Here is a 21439-nt window from a genome sequence, read left to right as displayed (position 1 = left end):
AAAGAAATATAAATTTATTGGATTGGAAGCAAAAATAAAGTGTGAATTATAATCATTCTACTAAAAGGTCATAAGCACTTTTGTTGTTTCACTCTGAGGTGTCAATTTCATATCCAGATACACCTCAAGCTGACGAATGTGCTTTAGATACTTTACCTATATTTTTTGTTCCATATTATTTAATGCCCCTTGGGGAAGATAAATTCATTTTTGCACACATTGGGGTGGGCTTTTAAAAAGTAGAGCGTCCATTTCCTGCACAAGAGATGGATCTTCTTTAGGGTTTTGTACAGCTTGATTTATTCTTGGCGTATAGTTTGAAGTGGGTGCTCTTCTAAAAGGATTTATGCACAGGTTCACTATTTTTGTAGTTATGGTTTATATGATAAGCTTTTTATATTTAAAATCAATATGTAATCCTGTGGAGGAGCTTATCCCCTAAAACCCCATTTGTAAATCTATTTTAGCTTTGTTACACAGCACAGCCACAGTATTCCATAGATTGATTAGGTTCAGCAGTAGAATCCTATCAAATGGCCTGCTCTGATGATGATGCAAACTCTTTCAGGATTGCTAGTTGACTGGAACTAAAGATAAGAGTTGACTGCAATCCCCCAATGTGCTCTTTACAAAACTAGTGTTAATTTTCATCAAAGTGTGAGGCTTATTTATAGTGGCAAGGTTGAAGGTTTACTACAACTTTAGGCCCTTTATATTAAAGTATTTATGTGAAATACCCTTGCCTTTTTTAAAGGTATGTGTTCGCTTCAACAAAGGTACAGACAATGTAGAACTTGTATGTGAATTATTGAAAATATATAGGTTTCTAAAATTCAAGCAAAAAACAGATTTTTTTTGTTTAGATTATGTGCATGTTTAACAGCTTAATGCAGACAGATATAAACAGGATTTCCTTATTTCACAACTTTGGCTCAAATGTAGCATCAATATTTAATCCTATTTTGTTGAGAGAGGATATATAGCTTTTTTAAAGTGATGCACTGGACTCTTTAAATTAATCATACTCTCTATTATAGTTTCTCAAAGTCAGTATAGGTAGCTATGATTGATGTTATCAGAAAGTAATCCTTTCTTTAAATGCATAATAGGTCATTTGTAAATTTACATGCATATACTTTTCAAAATATTTCAGAACTTCGACATGAAGCTGTTTCAAAAGGGTTTTTTCCTTATTGACTTTAGCTTAAAGAAGTAAATTAGTTTTCATTCCAGAAATAAAATAATGTTTATCCCAATAAAAAACAAGATGAAAGTTTATATTTTTCAAACTAACATTTAAAGAAAGATATGAGTTTTTACCATCTGTGAGAATGCTTAAAGTCACATTTTTGCTATCTGCACTAGTTTTAGCATTTATTTCCTACACAAATCAATTTAAGTATGTGTGGAAATCATATTTAATATGCAGATATATACTTTACAATTAATATAAAACCCTATTAGTTATACTAAACAGTCTGGATTCTAACCTCGTCCTAAAAGTAATCAGCTTTACTTGTATTTAGAATTTCATAGAAATTATAATGTTTTAAAGATTTATAAAAAAATATCATTGCTGAACAATGAAAAATTGAAAACTAGAGAGGTTATTAAATAATAGATAGTTGGGAATTGTTGTATTTTAATTCAAAAGGGTTTCCTCTAACTGTATCTTTTAAGTTTTGGGATTCTATTTCTAAAAAGAATCCTTACACTCCTTATTATAAGCTGGAGCAATAAAACTAAAGGTAGATGACAAATCAGTGAAGTTCATCTTGATGTCCCCCACTGCTTAGCATAGTGCCTTGCATATTGTAGCTACTTATGGTTATTGAATAAAAGAAATAATTAATTGTAGATATTATGTATCATTTCCTTGTCAATGAGACTAATACATTTCTTAGCAAATATTTTGTAAATACAAATTATAATATATATTTTGTTACCTTCTAGAAATTACCTGAAATTTTTCAGTTGATTATATTTTGAAGTCTGTAAAAGAAAATAGACTTATTTTTCAACAGGTGTACCTGGCATAATTCTCACAGAAAGCTCTAGACCAAGGTGACCAAATTGTAAATGAAAGTTTACAGTAGTTGTCATTACCACAAGTGTAAAATGGAAAAAGATAAGCACTTATCAAAAATGGTGATCTTTCTTAATTGCCTTGTTTTAGTTTCTAGTACATGCTGATAAATTACAAATGAAACTGGATTTTTTTTTTATCATATTCGTGTTTCAAAAACCAGTTACCCAGAATTCAGCTCCTTTATATTTAGGAGAGCTTGATTTATAATTGGAACAGTAATTTTTATTAAATATTCTTTCTAGTATCTGACCATTTGAATCAAAAAAAGCAAAGTGGTAAATGATATGACATCCTTGCAAGTTTACTATGTTTTCTTTTTAATTAAAAAGATAAATCTCAACAAGTTACCTTAGGTGATATAACGAAAAAAAACCCTTTTAGCAGTAATGTTTATTTTTCTTTTAAAAAAACTCATTCCTCACAGTTGTAGGAATATAATGACAAGGTTATTTTATATGTTTGTGCACTGTGCATTGTATATGTAATATACATTCTATTTTTATTTATGTATATCTGAGCTTAGAGAATAAAAGAAATAATGATAGAAGCAATTAAACATTTCTGGCTTTTGCTGCTATTCTAACCTTTATTGCATGATGATGCATCTAATTTTTAATTTGTAAATACAAGACAGAATTCCCTCTAGCACCACTTGCTTTCATAAGGCTGCTGAGCAGTTTGCTGTCTTGAATAAATTTTGCTTTGGAGGGGGGTCAGGGGGATTTGAACCAGCACATTCTTGTGTGGTTTGTGAAGATTCACATGGTAACCATTGGTGTGCATTGTTAGGTTTATCTGAATAAGCACCAGCCATGTGAGTTTTAACGTGATTGCCCAGGGCAGTGGAGAGAGAGGAGAAAAAAACCCAAAAGGATTGCACACCCCCTTTCCTCTTTTTTTGGAAAGTGTTTGGCGGAGGGGACACTGCTTGAGTCAGTGGCTATAGATTTTTTTTAAGCTGGTGTCCTGTTTCCCTCTTGGTCCTCATTTGTTCTGCTATCTCCTTCATCATCTACTTCTTCTTTTCATTGTTTACCTTCCTAATGAGGGAGGCGGGGTAGACTGGTGGTTGATTGACAGCTACAAGCCCTTACAGTCTGTCCAGAGAGCAGTTGGCTTTGGTTTCACAAGGGCTTTAAATGTTAAATGTGGTCCTGTTTTATGAAATGAAACTGCTCTTCTTCTTAAAGAAATACTAAAGACAAGAGAGGTTGAGAAATATCATAGATGTTTCTCTTAAAACTGGCACAGGCAAGTCTGCTGGGGGTGAGGGTTGGGAGGGGGAGCTACCTACCAGATTTCCCAATCTTTTGCAAAGAATTTCAGGAGCAAATATGTAGTTTCCCCTCTGCCAAAAAAAAAAATGCTTTAAATGAAGGTCGCTGAACAAAACTCTTAAAAAGAATGCTGGCCACTATGCGTTTGAGAGCGTAAAACTGCGGGGCAAATTTATTTTTTTACTTCAAAGAAAATGCTAATTAGCTCATACACTACTTTTAAAGTTATTGTGAAGCATATGGCGCCCAGTGTGAGCTACATCCAACTGCTAAAATAGAGTGAGGAGGAAATTAGTGAAGAATAGGCTATTTAGGATGGGAGTTGATTGGGGGGAGGGCCGCAAAGTTCTGAGGCAGATCTCGCAGCTTCTGAGAGATTTTCTTGTGGTTCTCCTACCCAGCCCCTGCTTCCCAAGCCCTTCACTGCCACGTTGGTCCGTAGGGGCTGCCTCTCCAGGGTGTAGAAAGCTCCACTCCCCCCAACTTCATCTCCGCTCAGGTGCGGCCTCAGACTTGTCCTCCCGGCCACGCCCTCTGTCCAAAGCAGCTTGGAGCCCAGCCCCAGCCTCATCCAATAGGCAATATTAAGAAAATCCATTTTTAGGTGGGAACCCTAATCACTCCTATCTAACGTGTTTCCTAATCTTATTAGAATGTCAGTAATTTTTCCAGAAACACTCCTCTTTCTGAAGCCGAGCTTTTAGAAGACAGACAGACATGAGAGGTAGAAAAGGAGAAAAGGGCGGGAGAGCCTTAGCCGATGGAGGGCCAAAGCAGGAAGCTCGCCTGCACTGCTGCAGGAGGCGTCGAGTGTAACTAGCTTCTTTTCCTCTCCCCCAGACTGGCAAAAGACTGAAGCCCAGAAGAGGAGAGAACAACTCTTACTGGATGAGCTCGTCATCCTGGTGAACAAACGGGATGCCCTGGTCAGGGACCTGGACGCTCAAGAGAAGCAGTGAGTTTGGACAGTGGGGAGGATGGTCTTCTTTGCCATCTGGCTTTTAAAATGACCCAGAAAGTTTGTAGGAAAGTTCTAAAGTGACCCAAAGCAGAGAGTCTAGAAGGCTCTAGGCCCTTCCTTCTGGGATCTGCCTACCCTCCCATTATCCTTCTAAGGCCATCCTCTGCCGTTTGGGGGACCCGGGATGGAGGGGTGAGGAGGCATTTCTCAATCTCAGTACTTGGGCACCACAAAGAATAATAAGTTTATTTCCTATTTGTTGGAATTCCAGGGCCGAGGAAGAAGATGAACATTTGGAGCGAACCTTGGAGCAAAACAAAGGCAAGATGGCCAAGAAAGAAGAAAAATGTGTTCTTCAGTAACTGGGCTCCGAGAGGCTGAGAACCCTTAACGACTGTCACGTCGGTGGGGCTCAGACTAGAAGATGGAGACTCATTCTTGATTTAAAACTTTAGCATTTCGTTTGGCCCAGCTCGACTTCATCCCCCTCCCCCTTTTCCCTCCTTCCTTGGAGAAAATCCCAATACTTGGAAATAGCCTTGTATCAGGATCTTACTTGTGAGCTTGTCATTCTTTTGAAATTATGTGAAATAGATTTGCACAGAAACCTTGTAGGTGATGATTGGGATTGGAGATTTTTAAGAAGCTGTTCAAGGAAGAAGAATCTGCCTCTTTAATCTTTTGTTGGGAAGAAAAATTGAAAACAAATCTGTTTGTTGTTGTTGTTGTTGTTAGCATTGAGGGGGGAGGGGTAAAATGGGGATAGGAAAAATATGAATGATTTCATCTAGTCATGCCATATGTAATATTTAATATGCTACCTAAATTTTATAGTTAGATCATATACAATGAAATTATTAAGCTATGCTATATTTACCCATGTTTTCTCCCTCCAGTTGTTTTCCACTTTACTGTAAGCATAATAGAATTCATTCCCTCTGATTTGGTCAGAGAAAGGTCTTTTAACATAGCTTGAGAAGAGAACCTTGTGATTCGAAGATGTGCTATAAGGATGGGGCTAAATGATACATAAGTTTACAGAAAGTTTTTTTTCATCTAATGATGCACCGTGTTTTCTGAATAATTATTTATTACATATAGCTTGATCCCTTTTCATTGGGTCTCAACATTGGCTCAAAAATGCTGTTAATATTTATTCTGTATCTATAGGAAGTCTGCCTTGCCACTGTGTGCAATTCCCCCAGTTAATGTTTTTCTTCTCTAGTATAGCTCTGTCATTTTTGTGAAATGGTTATCTGTTTATTTATTACAATACTGAATCATATATAAATTTTCAATAAAAGAATCTTTCTTACCTTAATGACTGATGTTTTATTACAATTCAAACTTTACTACTTTGGTTTAACTGATAACTTTGTATAACCACAAGACTTTTTTTAAAAAAGCACCTTTTAACTAAAACTAAATGGTTTCCAGCCTTAGTACACTATGCTCTTTTGACAACAAAATATAAATTTTGAAAGTTAGTCCTATAGATTATATTTTAAAGCCTTATCCAGAGAAAACGATTCCTTTTGCTTGACTAAGGGCTCTGAATATTATTTACTACACCCTTTATATTGATTTTTTTTACTCATCCATTCTAACAGTTTTCATTGAGTTTAAGACAGTTGAGTATAAGTGTTGTTAGCTTCTTAAAATCTCTAGAGGTTGGGGATGAAGGGTGGTAGATTGAGGAAAGAAAACCTTTTGCAAGAAATTACAGAATTGGTGATTCTCTGTTGAGAGTGCTTTGTCACACAACCGTCCCTCTACCGAGGTGTCCCAGACAAAGGAAGCTTGTTCAACAAGTTTTTAGACTTGAAAATAATAGCACGCTTGAGTTTTATCTTTTGGCCTGGTTGTCAAATGCTTCACAAGAAAATATAAATTATGTTAAAAAAAAAAACTGTATAGCTGTACCTCACCCATCCATCCACCCGAGATTGAGGGGTGGGGGGAAACCACAATAGCTGAATTAGCTCCTGTCAAGGTATATAAAGAAAAGTTTCTCAAAGATTTTTGGAATGAAGCAACATCAGATATTTATGTTCTCTGTTATGAGAAGAAAGCTCCAAGCCCAGGAGCTCCTTAACCAAGCTGAACCCCGCTGCAGAACCCAGCGAAGTCGAAAAATAGCTAAGGCCTACTGGATCCTGATGGAAATTACTTTTTTCCCTGCCCAGGTCGAGAGAAGAAACCCCACAACGTATTTAAAAAACAAAACAAAGCCCTTTTACGAACAATGTAGTTGAGATAGTCAAAGCCCGAGTAAAAACTTGCCCTGTGCCTGGGCCCTGGGACATTGGAAAACCTTTCCGGGGTGCTTCCCCTGATAAAAGGGAATGAAAGGTCGTCAGCCTAGATTTCCGAATGGGATTTGGGCCATGGTGGGCGAAGTGTGTCCCTAGACTCTCCAGAAGGCAGCCACTTGGTTTGTTCTTTATCATTTTAACTCCAACTCACCACCCCCATTCCCCATCCCCCATTCCTCCCCCCTGTGCAGGCGGCTGCGACTTTGAGTTAAAGTCCTCCCAGGGTCTGAGCAGAGTTCTGATGGGGGGTGGGGGGGGGCGGGGTGTGCGATTTAGAGAGTAGGAGTGGGGAGAACCAAAGTTGGGAAGAGAAAAGGGGCTGTTGGAGAAAGATAGGAACAAAAATTCTCCTTTTCAGCCTCTCAGACTGGAGCTCTGACATTCGAACGTGAGACTGGGTTTAAGATGCAGGTTTTGAGAGCGGAAAAACGCTAGCCCAAGACAGCCAGATGCGTCGGGCCAGCGACACTACTAACCCCACAGCCTTTTCTTGACACCATCAGTTTCCCCCAGCTCCCGGGACAAGGGGCATTGGAGGGGTGGAAACCGGGAAAAGGCCTCCAAGGAAAACTCCGCCTCTGCCCTGTCCCATGAGGTCCCTTGGGATCCGCGCCACCCGGGGGAAATAAAGGGCCGGGGGAGGCGGAGGGACTAAGAGGGAGGAGGAAAGACAATCTAGCGCCTGATCTCATAGTATCCCCACCCCCACCCCTGGTAGACTCGGGCCCCCGCCTTGTTCCCCCCTTTCAAACCCTCCCCTGCTACCCACAGCAGTTAGTTATTTAGTGGGGGAGGGGAGATCTTTGGCTCTGGGCTTGGGCGCCGGGGGTCGCGTAAGTGATGGAAAAGACAGTGTCGGTGATGCCTGGTAGTGTGGAAATTTCTACCTCCCGAGTGGGCTCAAAGAGCAAAACCATTTTGGCTCTTCTCACTCCTACACCGCCCGCCCCCTCCCCCCAAAGATGCTGGTAGGGTGGCTGCCGAACTTACCTGGGCATAGTGTCCCGCCCGAAGTTAGCTGGTTTCCGCACCCCACCACCCCCATTCTGTCACTCCACCACTACCTCTGTGCGCCCTTTCTGTCCTCCACGATTTCACCTTCCCCGAGCTTCCTCTACTTCCAGGGCCCCTGCACTTGGGTCTGGGGACGGGTGGGCTCAAGGATCTCCGCCTCTTTGGGACTCAGCTCCCTCTCTGTGCTCTGCCCTCCCGGAACTACTCAAACAGCTTTCCCACACACACACTTTCAACTCTTATCCCACCTTGGCTTTTGCGAGTGTATGGGCCGCTTCAAATCCTCCCCGTTGTGTGCACCAAACTTTTTTTCTCTTCTGTTCCTCTCTCTCTCTCTCTCTCTCTCTCTCTCTCTCTCTCTCTCTCTCTCTCTCTCTCTCTCTCTCTCTCTCTCTCTCTCTCTCTCTCCTTCTCTCTCTCTCTCTCTCCACTCTCTCCCCTTTCTCCTCTCTCTTCTCTCTACTCTTTCCTTCTCCCTCATTTTCCCTTTCTTTCCTTAATCCCTGGGTTTTATAGGTTGAACATTAGAAAATTCTCCTGCAATTTGGGATTAGACAAATACTCTTATTACCAAAAAAAAAAAAAAAGTGCTACTTGATACCTCCAGACTTTCAGAGAGCTGATCACATCATCTGGAGCTGAGAACAGAAGAAGGAGCCCCAAGCTCCGAGTTGTTGCAGCTGGGTCGGGGGAGGGGAAGACATTCCAATAGACTTTGGAGCGGCGCAGCACCCATTTCTGCTGCTCACCACCCTGTCCTGAGCTCACATGACGAAATCTTTGGAGCTAATTATTAGAAAAGCTGGTCCTTGAGGAGGAGAGGAAGGAAAATATAGAATTTAGATCTGAAAAGGACTGGGAGGGCGGATGGAGGTGGAAGTAGAGTGGTTTTGCGATAGGTAATACACACGTATGGAGGTGATGTTCAGATAATGTCAAAGCTTAGGTGTTTACAGAAACACGCACACACCTATACAAAGGCACACATTTCCCATCATGGGAGAGCTCAGCTGCCTCTGAGCTAGCTTATTTCACTAGTACACTGGAAGCTTTATTTGTATTCTGTCTTTAATGCTAGTCAACAGCTCTTTGTCTCCAAATTTCTTACAAAGACTGAGGTGGCTAAATTTAGACCGAGGCATCCCGGGTAGGTCGGGGATTACCACAAGGTGTGTTGTGTTCCATTGTGGCTATAAAAGAGTTTGTTTTTCCTTTTCTCTTCATTTTTTTTGTTGTTCTCTCTCACTCACTCTTTCTCTCCCTCCCTCCTCTTCTCTTCTTTCTCTTCTCTCTTCTCTTCCTTCTCTCTTCTTTCCTCTCTTTGTCTCCCTTTTTCAGTCTCTCTCAATCTCCACCCGCCCCTTCTACTTTCACTCCTTCTTCTTCTTCTTCTCTCTCCCTCTTTTTTGTGAGTGTGAATAGATTGCGGCTTCTTTGTTCCGTAGAGAAGTGCCCGTGTCGCTGACTTTTGTGAACTAGAGAAGGATCTTGTAAAACCTCCTTTTCTCCTCGCCCCCCTATCCCACCCTCTCCGCCCCTGCTCCTTTGATTAGATGTCCCCTTATCGTCCCCCAAAAAATGTAATTTTGTTGGTCTGGCGGTCACTTTCTTTGAACATTAGCTCGCTTTCAGCTCCAACTTCAATTAGAAGGAGTTGATTTTGAGGGATCAACAAAAGAACCGACCAAAGCCTTATTAAATGTCCTAAGAAGATCTCCCGGATCCTTTGAGAAGCAGTTAAGGAAACAGTGTGCCCTCCATGATATTCTGTTACCGTATTTTATAAGACTCCAAAGGAAAGTGTCTCCTGAAGAAAAAAAAAATACTCACTTTGATATGCGACTACTGGCCCTTCTAGCCCCTTTCCATTCAGGATCATCATCATCACCATCGTGATCATGTCTAGAGTCCTTTGAATTTTCGTATTTCTAGGATGGAGTAATTGTTAACCACGGTGATGAGGACAATAATCAAGGCGATGGATTGGGGTTTTCCTTTTCCCGTTATTGGACTTTCTCCTAAAACTTTTTTTTCTCTGGTTATTCTGAAGGAAAATTGGAAGGGAGGGTTAGTAATTCCTCGAAGGGGATTAAACCCTTCATTAATATTTATGAGAAGGTGCGACTTTAAAAAAAAATACTCCCGGAGTTGAGGGCGAAAGCACTAATTTGAGCCTTGAAAAGTCCACCCACTTTGGACTCCGTTTTAGGAGTTTGTTAGAATCGGAAATGATCTTCACCTTCCAGAGTACGAATCATCCGGGAATTTTTTTTTTTTTCAAAGAGTCTCCGCAGCATATGGGAAAGAAACTGAAAGGAGGAAAGGAGCCTCGGGCAAAGTTGCCAACTCGTTTGTTTGGCCCTTAGAAATTAAGAGGGGTGGGAGAGTAGGGGATTGTAGACAGGGGGCTCCCTTTTCTGTCCTTCAGGCTTTTTTCAGAGGGAGAGAAGTGGGGGCGGGGGGAGACAGAGACACAGAAAGATAGAGAGAAAGAAAAGACAAAAACAGTCACAGACAGAGAAAGAGTAAGTGGAACAAATAGGACTTGGGAAGCTGCGAGAGCTTGGCAAAATGCTACGAACGCGAGGAGCGCCTGAGCCCATTTGGAAGGGACCTGGGGAGCCGCTCTACTAGCTGGTTCTTGCTGCTCCCGAGGGCTGGGAGCCTAGTCTCGGAGAGATTGGACCAGGGGGCGGCAGTAGGGGGTGGGGGGCGGTGGGGGGCGCGGCGGCTAGAGAAGGAGGAGCGCAGGAGCTGTAAGTGTGACTGTGCGGCGTTTTGCAAAGTTCCCTCACAAGCACAGAGTCCCCCAAGGGTTCTGCCTGGGAGTGCTGACTTGGAAAGGCGAGGGACGGACCCGAGCTACGGGAGGAGAGGGAATGAGATGCGAAATCCTCGACCCCAACGGCCCCCAGCGCATAGAAAGGGCGCGGACACCGCTGCAGCCTCCAAGGAGGACAGCTGGGCGGGTCGAAGGTGGGCTCCTGGAAGAGTGAGGGAGCCGCGCTCCTCTTCCCCCTCACTTTCCTTCTGCTGCTCCCAAAGCAGAGAGCTGGGATGGTGGGGAAAGGGAGTGTGGGGGACCCTAAAGGACTCAAAGTGTGGACACAGGCTCTTCAGGAGCCCGTCTATTTGGGAGGTGCAGCACTCGTCTTCCCCTCAATACTGCGTTTTCAGAGATCTCGGGAGTTAGTGCGCCGCCAGGGCCGGGCCGGCTGAGGCAGGGAAAGGAGGGAGAGAGGGGGTGAGGGGGAAGGGAAGGGGGAGGAGGAGAAGAAGGCAAGGGGTGGGGGAGGGGCGGGGGCGCGCAGAGGTAACCCCCGGCTCGAACTGCCATTGCCCGGCCCGCTGTCACTCAGCCAGTGCTGGGCCCAGGATTGGCGGCCCGGCCCCGTTACGCAGTTGCCTGGCGTTCACATACTCGGGGAGGGCAGTAGAAAGGTGATCAATCTTCATCAGGCTACATTTCCAATCACCTAAACAACCGAGCAAGACAGCCACTTCGACAAGGTAAATCGCTTGATTTATTTAGTTTGCAAAGTGCCTCTGCAGACTTTTCCCAAACCCCCACTACCCACCCCTTACTTCCCTGACTCATTTCTAGTGCAGCTGCAGCAGCAATCAGCTTTCCCTTGACTCTCCCCTCCTCCCAAATATCCCCCCTCAGCAGTCTGGGGCAATACAATGATCTGGAAGGGTGTGATATTTCTACAAAATAAAGTTTAAATCTAAAGAGTCATCCAGAAAAAAACGTAGGGAGAGAGGGGAAACCGGGCAGGGAGATAAAAGGGGGAAGGGGAAAAGGGAACGGGGGTGGGGGGGGTGGAGGTAGAAAATCCCAACATGATAGCCAAACTGTTCTGCCCAGCTAGTAACTTCCTCGGTGCCTTCGGTTTTTACAGGTTTACGGCCAGAGGCCCGGGCTCTTCTCTCTCATGCGCTTGAATTATCTGGTTATCCGCCCCAGGAGCTGAGTGCAGGTAAGGAGCGAAACTTGCGGGGCCGGAATGGGATCGCAGAAGCCAAATGGGAGCGCGCCTGCAGCAGCAGCAGCAGCAGCAGCAGCAGCAGCAGCAGCAGGCGCCGCCGCCACCGCCACCGCCCCCTCCCCAGCTGAGGCCCCCGGCTCCCCGCACTCCTCCGTGACGTGTGCCCCAGGGCAGGGGAGGAACTCGAGACTCGACCGTAGCACCTCTCCCCACTCCTTAGACTGTGCTGGGGATCCTGGGGCACAGCTGCCGAAGTCCGACCCCTACTCGTCACATACCCCCGCCTCCTTCGAAGTAGCCTAGGCGAAGTGCTAAGTTTGGAGAAAGTCTTTCTAACTTAGAACTACGGCTCAGTAGAAACCTGTTACCACTTCACACTCTTGCCCCAGTTCATGGCCCCTCTTAATCCCTCTCTCTCTCTGGGGCTCCTCGCCCTTTCCTCTTCGATCTCCTACCGCGATGGGGACCGGATGGGGAGGGGGTGGGGGGGGGGACCGTGGGGTAAGAGAGCCGCGCTCTGCCAGGCCTTGCATCTCCCCTAGAACTACGAGCCCTGGTTGGCATTCCCCGCCCCATATACCCTAACCGGCTCTCCCCGCTTACCGCAATCCTCCTCCACTCCCCGCGACTCGATCCCCAGTTCCTCCCCGAGAACCAGGTGAAGTGACTGCGGCTCTGGGGCTCTCTGCCTCTCTCGAACTTTGGGGCTTGATGCCCGATTCCTACCACTCACTCTTCTCTCCAGACACCTTGTCTTGGAGCCCCTAAAATTCCTGACAGCCAGGGAAGTGGCAAAAAGATATTGCAGCCCCACAGCCAGGGGTCGGCTTTTGCTCCGCTGGAGGCCTAGCTCCCGGAATTTCGCCCTATTTTGGGGTCTAGGACGCGGTGTGAGAGCTAACTGGAGTTCGGAAAGCTTTAGGCCTTCCCACTCACCCCACACGTATCAGAAGCGACCTAGACCACCACGCTGGCCCCCTCAGAGCCAAAGTTCCACCTTCTCTAATGCTTGCCAGCCAAGAACCGATTACAAAAGGGCCAGTACGGGCCTTCAGAAGCGGCCTGCGCTGGGAGAGAAGAGTCCCCCCAGAACGGAGCGGGAAAATCTCGGATTTCTGACCCTGTCTCGCACCCACCCAACCACTTTCCCCCCAACCACTTTTACTGCTCTTTGAGCTTAGGCCTGCAGCAGGGTCCCGAACTGGGCCCAGGGAGGGCAACTACATTCGGAGTTTGCCAGAATGTCGAGGAAGTGTGTTTCTTCTGGGGCTCGGACTAAGAAGCGGTTGGGGAGGTGGGGGTAGAGGGGAGGAGGTTAGGGACCGACCCTTGGTAGAATTTATGAAATCCATCTGAGGAGGTGGTGCCTCCGGCCTCAGGACCCTGGAGAAGAGCCGTTGCTAAAGGTTTTGTCCTAAAGGTTTTCCCTAAGGTCTGTCTGGGTATGGACTCAGCTGCTTGGTTGAAATACCCCCCAACCCCCACTCCTCGGGTTCTTGCCTGCCCCCACCCCACCCCTGCCCCTTTAAACAAATTTTTAAACGAAAGAAACAACAGCCACTCCCTCACAGCCTCAGGCCGAACCTTTCCAGAGCGAATCTTCATTTTTGCAGCCAGAGGCCCAGCTCCGCAAGCAGCTCCCTCACCTCCCCCAGCCTGCTTTTCTGCGCTGGTATTTTTGGTTGGTTGCCCGTCGACACCCTGAAGGCCAGGATCTCCCCATACTCACCTTGGTTCTCCCCCACCCCCAGAATCCAAAAGTTCCCTTTTTTCCCTGAGCTTTTGTCATAGCTTGGAAGCAGAGGAAGAAGATCTAGAAAAGTTTATTAGTTAAAGCAAGTAGCATTGCCTGATGCAGCCAGGCCTAATTTTCAAAGTAGTGAAACTAGCTGTACTGCCCACCTGTCCATCACTACAGCCCTCAGACCACCTTTTATTAATTTCCCTAGACCTTGCCCAACCAGCCGGCTTACCCAGAGTCTGGGCAAGGGAACCCTGAAGCTGTCCCACTTGCTACAAGCTATGGGTTTCCTGTCTTGTGTCCCCAGAGGCCCTGGGCCCACGAACCTATTGGAGCCTCTCCTGACACTTGGGACTTCGCTGTGGGAATCTCCAGCCGGTGACTGGCCCCCTCTGGATCCTTCGGGGCCCCACTACCCGGCTGTTAGCATGATGTCTTACCTCAAACAACCCCCCTACGGCATGAATGGGCTGGGCCTCGCAGGGCCAGCCATGGATCTGCTGCATCCCTCAGTGGGATATCCGGGTGAGCACTGCCGAACCTGACCTACCTGGGCTAAGATTCACTTTCCTTTGGGTCTCCACCCTCCCTCTCATTCTAGACCCCCTTGTTCTAACTCTAGAGGTCCTGGTGACCTAAGAACCACAGAGTACACACAGGATTGCTGAGTAGGGTTTATATAATATGCAACTTAAAGCACACTCTCTGGATCTCTCCCTAATATCAAGGGATTTAGGTGAAACTTCCCAGTGGTTTCTATTAGCAGCTGGAATGGATGAACTCTGTATAGGCCATACAGTGGGATACAAGCAGGAAACAGGAAACATGCACTGTCATGTTAAGTGCTTGATACAAGACAACATACATATAAAATGTTGCATGCTGTATGCCAGTTCTCTGATACAGTATATGGATTACTTCTCCAGGGGTGATCTGATTTTATTGATTGATAATTTTCACACTAAATTGGATAGCTAAAGGATGGGGGGAGGGAGTCCTTTGGTTTAGATTTTGGAGAGTGGATCCAGAAGCATGAATAGCCAGTATAAGTAGAGAAAGAAGTCGGGGCTGGTTGAGGTAAGGGGATGACTTCCTCCAGTCTTAACTTGTTCTGGACCCTGGGCCCCTTTCTTCTCACTAATTCATTTTGTTTGGGAAGTCAGTGGCTGGGGGAGAAGCTGCCTGAGAAGGACTCAATTCTCTAATTCGAATCTGTTTCTTTTCTTGAGTCCTCCACCCCAAAAACAAACAAACAAAAATCAGGGAGCTTCTATCCCTTTAGGAGATTCAAGTGTGTGGACACTAAGTGTACCAATGATTTAAGGCAAAGGGAGAAACAGAAGGGAGAGAGAATTTTAGTTTCTCTTTTTCGCCTTTTTTAATACTTGGAGTAGAATAAGAGGGAAAGGATAAAATACCTTTCGAAACTTTAACCTTCTAATAGTGTGCAACACTCCTGTCCCCACCCACCCATATCCAACTGGTTCTCACATGTACTGGACTTTCTCACACCTATGGCCATTTTGTCCCAGACCTTGGAAAGAAGAGAAACTGAGTCTACCCTTTTAGGCAGCTCGGAGGACACCGGCAACAGCTGCTTCCTTTCTGTGTGCCCTTTCTCCACCCACCCCCAATACATAATCACTTCTTCATTTTCTGTCTTTTCTTCCTGCTTCATTATGGCCCCCTCCAAAAACAAAACAAAACAAAAAAAAAAACCAGAGAGTCTCTTCTACTGTCACTTGAAAATACTCTCTCTATCGTATTCTTATTCTCCCCATCGGCTTGGGTTGTCAAGGGCTGAGGTCGAGGTGAGACTCAGGTTTGAGAACACTAATACCCATGTTTCCCTTGCACAGCCACCCCTCGGAAGCAGCGACGAGAGCGAACCACCTTCACACGTTCACAGCTGGATGTACTGGAGGCACTTTTTGCCAAGACTCGATACCCAGATATTTTCATGCGGGAGGAGGTGGCCCTTAAGATCAACTTACCTGAGTCCAGAGTCCAGGTTAGAATTTCCTCAACCCAGGATATGGGGATGGAGTGGATAAAAGGGCAAGGGGCTTGGGATTGATTCCTATAGCCAGGTTCCTCCGTGATCTGCTTCAGAGCTCTGTATAGAGGCCAAGGCTGTCTTGGGGCAATACACAGACTGGTTTATAGTGGTTTTGGCCTGGCCATACCTTAGAGTCCTGTTTTTAATTTCTTTGCAATGAGTGAAAGGGGTGGGTAGGAAGGACAAGTTTAATTTGTCCTAGAATTTGGAATTAGAGGTGGGGAAAATGAGGTGGTGTGGATTTGTGTTGTATCCCCTTAGCTCTGGGCCAGGACCCTGGTGGGAGAAAAATTGAAGGAATTTTCTCAGCAGACTCTTGGCACTGCCTCCCTACTTGGTGTTGAAAGCACTTTTTAGGATGGAGAACAGGAGAAGATTCTGGAAGCTAAAGTACTTTTTAGGATCCAAGGCTGCCTTTCTATATATTATATTACCTTCTAATTTTCCTTTTTCCTTTGGGTTCTAAATTTTGCCCCTACCTCAGTCCCTGTGATACTGGAACAGGGAAAAATGAAGTTAGATGTAGGACAAAGAAAACTCAGAACTGTATTAGATTGCAGAGGAAGATCTGGGTTGGTTTAAGCTTTTGGTTCAATTTGGCTTTGTTTTCCTTTATTAATCTCACCAGAATGATGCACTGAAAAAAGGACTTCACAAACTACACTTATTTTTGTTTTAATCATATTTCTATTATTGAAACTGGATTAGCCCAAGAAATAACCAGGTTTTGAAACTAACCTGGGACTAACGGAAGGTTTAGAACTTTGTTCTGTGTTTTTTTTTTTCCTTCTTCCCACTGGTGTTAAAAGGAAAAAGGAAATTAGAATTGTATTGCCAGCAGAAGAGTGGACTTTTTGACTCTGGAGTGTGGTGCTCCTCAGTAGATACCTAACGAAATCCCGCCCAGATTTTCTTTTTACATTTTCTGAGGTTGATCTTCGTTTGGACTTGTGATCCTGGTCCTTCTGTTTCCTCATTTAGTGGCTTCTTCAGGGCCCTAACTCCAATCAAACCTCACAAATTTTACAAAAACACATATTGGATCCCATGGTCTGCTTATCCACCTACCCACCCCTCTGTTCTCTTATTTAAAAGTGGTGGACTTTTGAGTACATCTAAGGAAGTTCCAAAAATTATTAGGAACTTTGAGAAGCACTGCACACTTTCCAAGACAGACTAGAAGTCCAAATCCCACCTTTGTCCTGGGCTCTTTTTCTCTAGTAGCCTTTTGAGTATCTTATAATGGTGCCCTTAAAGTAGGGTTGACATTAGCAATGTCCTGTTCCTTGGGTAAATATTGAGAATTTGGGGTTGGACTCCCACTGCTCTGTGAAATGGGTACAAGAAGCTTCTAGCAGTTGGTGGTAGAGAAGAATTAGGAAACAGGTAGGGAAGGAAGGGGAGGGGGTTAGAAGGGTGATTTTGGTGATGGAAAAGAAGCAGGGAATGTTACCTGGGGAGGGAGTCTGGGAAGGATGCTCCTGGGTGTGATGAGAGGAAGCTGGAGAATGGATGGGTTGATGAGTGTGGAAAAGAACCAAAGGTGAAATATTTTGGAGGAGATGGGGAAGAAAGGTGAGGAGATAAAGAGGAAATTGTGCTGAATCCTGGGATCTAACATATTCCTGTTCTCCATGCTCCTATTTAGGTATGGTTCAAAAACCGGAGAGCTAAATGCCGACAGCAGCAGCAGAGCGGAAGTGGGGCCAAAAGCCGCCCCACTAAGAAAAAGTCTTCACCTGCTCGAGAGAGCTCAGGCTCGGAAAGCAGCGGCCAGTTCACACCACCTGCAGTGTCTAGTTCTGCCTCATCCTCCAGCTCTGCTTCTAATTCTTCTGGAAATCCTGCCGCAGCAGTAGCAGCAGCAGCCCTGGGAGGAAACCCTGCAGCGGTGGCCGCGGCAGCTGCAGCTTCATCCCTGAGCACTCCTGCTGCCTCCTCCATCTGGAGCCCTGCCTCTATCTCCCCAGGCTCAGGTCCCTCCTCCGTCTCTGTTCCAGAGCCTTTGCCAGCACCCAGCAACACATCCTGTATGCAACGCTCTGTGGCTGCAGGAGCGGCTTCAGCTGCAGCTGCTTCCTATCCTATGTCTTATGGTCAAGGTGGTGGCTATAGCCAGGGTTACCCTGCGCCTTCCTCTTCTTACTTCGGTGGTGTGGACTGTAGCTCCTACCTGGCACCCATGCACTCACACCATCACCCTCATCAGCTTAGCCCCATGACCCCTTCATCCATGTCTGGTCATCACCACCACCACCACCCACACCACCCATTAAGCCAGTCTTCCAGTCACCACCATCACCACCACCATCACCACCATCAGGGTTATGGCAGCACGGGGCTTGCCTTTAACTCCTCAGAATGCCTCGATTACAAGGAGCCTGGGGCCACTGCAGCGTCTTCTGCCTGGAAACTCAACTTTAATTCCCCTGACTGTCTGGACTATAAGGACCAGGCCTCTTGGAGGTTCCAAGTCTTGTGAGAGAGAGAAAGAAAGAGAGAGAGAGGGAGACTGAGTGAGATTGAAGACTGGAGGAGAAGAAACAGGAAACTATTTGCCAATTCCACCATCTCCCTTCCAGCCCTGCTGCTGCTGCTGTTCCTCCTCTTTCTTTGACCTCTCCAGAACGATATGCTTCATTGTTCCAAAAAGATCTCCATGTTCTTCGTTGTTCTCCCTGTGATCCTTTGAATCTGTATGCCACCTGCCTCACAGTGATGTTTAAACTTGCAGCTCTTGCGAGAAGGGACACCTGTCTCCACTTCACTCACCTGTTACCTGCTGGGCAGGAATTGCTGTTCTCCCTTATGCTCCTGCTATGCCCCTAAATCTCCCTTCCATTCTTTCTGGCCATGAAACTACATACTCCCAGACTTCCAAGACTATTGGTCCTGACCCACCGTTTGAACCTAATCAGTTTATTTATTGTCTCTGGACACTGGGATTATTAACTGGTGCTTCTACCAGATGAAGAGGATTTAGCAGCCACTCCAGCCAAACGCCACCAACGAAAGTGCATAGCGGACACAAACTTTTCTTCAACTGTCCTCTCCTACTCTAGTCCCAGACTGCTGGCGAAGCCCTCCTTCTAGTTTACTCCTCTACTCTGCCGGGCTGTGAATTCGAGATAAGGGCTTGGGATCCTGGATGTTTCGGGACTAAGTCAGTGGCTGTATCTAGTCGAAGTGGTAAAGCCCCGCCTCGCCCCTCCCCTCCCTTACTCTGGCCAGCAGCTCTGGTTTGGGATTCTGCCGCAGCTGAGCGGTGGGAATGGTGTAAATATTAAGGTCCATTCCGGGGACCACTTATTCTTTTTAGTTGCTGTTTATTGAATTGAACCTATCTTGAGTCTTAACACCCAGGAAACAGATCTTTAAGATATATACCGCATATATATATAAATATAAATATAAATATATATATAAAAGGAAAGCAAAAAAAAAATCCCTGTTACCTCCCTTCCTCTCCCCCAAATGGTGATGCTTTCAAGTGTCCCGTTATTACAATACTATCTTACCCCCTCCCTTTCTACCCTTTGGTGTATTTATTAAAAGAGAATCAATGGTCCCAGGGAAGCAGGATGGGGTGGAGCTTGAGGTCCAGACGGTGAGGGGAAAACTAATCTAAGTTTTGGGAGCTCAGACAGGGTGGAAAGATCAGAGGGGAAGAAAAGACCGAGGACAGGGGGTCGGCTGGGAAGAATTCTACTAAGGCGAGGCTCCCGGTCCCGGGTTAAAGACCAAAAGCTAAAAACCGAACCAAAAAAAAGGGGAAAAAAAAGAAACAAAAGAAACCCGACAAGGAGAAAAAAAAGACCAGAACCAAAACCTCAGTTCCAGTTCATCTCTCTCTCTTTTAGAAAACTGTTTTGTCTAGTGAGTTTTAGTGCACCTTCATTTCTACAAAAATCTACCCGAGAGCACTCGGCGCCTGTGTTATCAATTATGGTCTTGGCCTCTTGTCCCACAGCAGGAAAAGAAAATTGTAAATTTGATTTGTCCGACGTGAAGACCACAAATTACCTGTTGAAATGTAAGGCAGTTTCCCTCCCCTCCCTTTTATCTACATTATTCCCCAATAATAAAATTCAAACTAATGAAACACTTCTCAGTGTTGCTCTTTTCTGGGTTCCCCGTTTCTGGGCTCCCATTTCTTAAGGGCAAGCAATCCTCTTCCAGTTTGCCAGGAAGGGTGGGGGAGGGAGGAAATGGGGAATCCTTCGCCCTGAAACGAACTTTTTTTAAAATAGCTCTCATCTATCTGGTCCTCAACAGACTTCACAACTTGAAACAGGATTGTAGAACACAATGGTAGAGCTCCCCCAACCTCTATCCCCGGTTTTCGAAATAAGGCAAGGGGCCAGTAATCAGAATCCCCAAAGCCGGCCGTTTTACTTTGGAGCCACTAGCTTGCCTTTGACTTCTGCACCTAATTGTATTCAAAAGAAAGGAAGGAAAGAGGATTGGAAGATGGAAGAACGAATCTCCCTTTGAGAGAGAGAGAGAAAGACTGAGAGAGAGAGAGAGAGAGAGAGAGAGAGAGAGAACAAAAACAAAACAGAAAAAAATGTTTTTTAATGTTGGCAGCGGAAAACCTTTTTTTTTACTTCGCTATCCAAAAGGCTTCGCTGAATATGGGGCTGAAATAGGCCGTTCCTTCCAATTAGTGGTTCTTCTAAACCCCCGAAGCCCAACAAGGGCAAAGGAGTTGGGACTAAAATTATTTTTGTTTAAGTTTAAACGTGGATTGTATGCACATGGCTAGGTTTTGTTTCACTTTAAAACAACAATACGAACACCAACTAAGGCCAGGAAACTATCACAACGATTTCCATTTCACTTGGTCGCTGAACCTAGATATGATAGAGGGGCATAGTAAGCTTTAGCGCCCCCGTTTACAAAGTGGGATAGCTGAAAGAACATAGGGCCACTGATTCCCCCAAACAATTCAAAATAGAAACCAGAGTTAACCACGCCTGGTGAAACTTGTCTGCAGGTCAGTTTCTCTTGGGTGTGGAGGCAGGAGAAAAAGTCACAGAGAGAGGCTGGGAAGTTGTGGCGCTCGTTAGAAGAGCGGAAAGGAAACGAAGTTTGCTGCGAAATGACCAACTTTTCCTATTCTTTATTTCTGTGAGAAAGCTCAAGAACGCCGCGTGTTGCCAGTTTTAGAAGAAAGTTTCCCCTCCTCCCAAGGACCTTGTGGCCTAGAGAATTAGCCTGGCTTTCTTGTTCTCGCGGACCTAATCCTTCAAACCACAATATCTTCGTTCCAGTCTTTTGCAGATCCGAGTCGGGTTCTGCGAACTGTCCCATCTCCGCAGGTTAATTACTGGTTACGTGAGAACATCTTACCAATTTTTCATCTTTAAACAAACTAGATCGCTCGACTCCAATGGGCAGATCACCAGAAAGGTGGGGGTGGGGGGAGGTCATGGCCGGCTCACCTTCTTTCTTGGCTCTTGGCCCTTTCTCTTCCTGTCCATCCAACCCATTCCACCAGCAAAGCCAGGCTGTGACAATCCAGAGTCCTAGCCTGGAGTCCCCCGGAAAACTCACGAGAGGCCAAGCAACAACAGTATCGGCGGCAGCAGCGGCTGTGGAGGAGGCGGAGACCGTGGCAGTAACAGCTGCAGCAACACCTAAAACAGCACCTAGAGTCCTCAGCACCCCCCATCCCCCCACCCCGGCTGCTGAAAGCAGTCCCACCCGCAGGCCAAGCCTTGGACTCCGCCCCCCAGGAAGGTGGTCAGAGTTCCTCCAGGGAGCTCCCGGGACATGGACTTAAGTGTGGAGAGACGCGCGCGGAGGCACAAGTTGGAAAAGCGCGTCCCGGTTATCTTCAGACACGCGGAGTGCCAGGGCACTTGCCTCAGAGGATCCCGGGAAGGTTCCTGACCACCTGCGCGGAACCCCTGCCTGCACCCGGGAGACCTAAGGGGAAGTTCTCTCGGGGCTCGGTGCCTCGGTGTGGCGCGGTGAGGCCAAGTCTAGTTA

At 45.8% G+C, this 21439-nt stretch overlaps 2 protein-coding genes across 12 annotated transcripts in view; both read left to right on the top strand.

Moving 5' to 3' along the window:
• EHBP1 (EH domain binding protein 1) overlaps positions 1-5648 on the top strand; it is a 433107-nt gene extending 427459 nt beyond the window's left edge. For all 10 annotated transcript variants that reach the window (XM_036752173.1, XM_036752175.1, XM_036752180.1 and 7 more), the window contains 2 exons: positions 4207-4321; positions 4599-5648. In XM_036752173.1, the coding sequence (XP_036608068.1) occupies positions 4207-4321; positions 4599-4689 (206 nt within the window). In that variant the 3' untranslated portion in view covers positions 4690-5648. The remainder of the gene's footprint in view (positions 1-4206; positions 4322-4598) is intronic.
• Positions 5649-13814: 8166 nt separating this feature from the next.
• On the top strand, positions 13815-17927 carry OTX1 (orthodenticle homeobox 1). 2 transcript variants are annotated; one of them, XM_036752519.1, is made up of 4 exons: positions 13815-13911; positions 15246-15397; positions 17094-17244; positions 17350-17927. In XM_036752519.1, the coding sequence occupies exons 1-4, from the start codon at positions 13815-13817 to the stop codon at positions 17925-17927; spliced, it is 978 nt and encodes a 325-aa protein (XP_036608414.1). The 2 variants fall into 2 exon arrangements, with proteins under 2 accessions (XP_036608414.1, XP_036608413.1); XM_036752518.1 differs by having other exon boundaries at positions 17094-17927.
• Positions 17928-21439: the final 3512 nt, after the last annotated feature.

Source organism: Trichosurus vulpecula, chromosome 3, assembly GCF_011100635.1.
Source record: "Trichosurus vulpecula isolate mTriVul1 chromosome 3, mTriVul1.pri, whole genome shotgun sequence".
Lineage (NCBI taxonomy): Eukaryota > Metazoa > Chordata > Mammalia > Diprotodontia > Phalangeridae > Trichosurus > Trichosurus vulpecula.
This window is presented reverse-complemented; position numbering and strand designations above follow the sequence as displayed.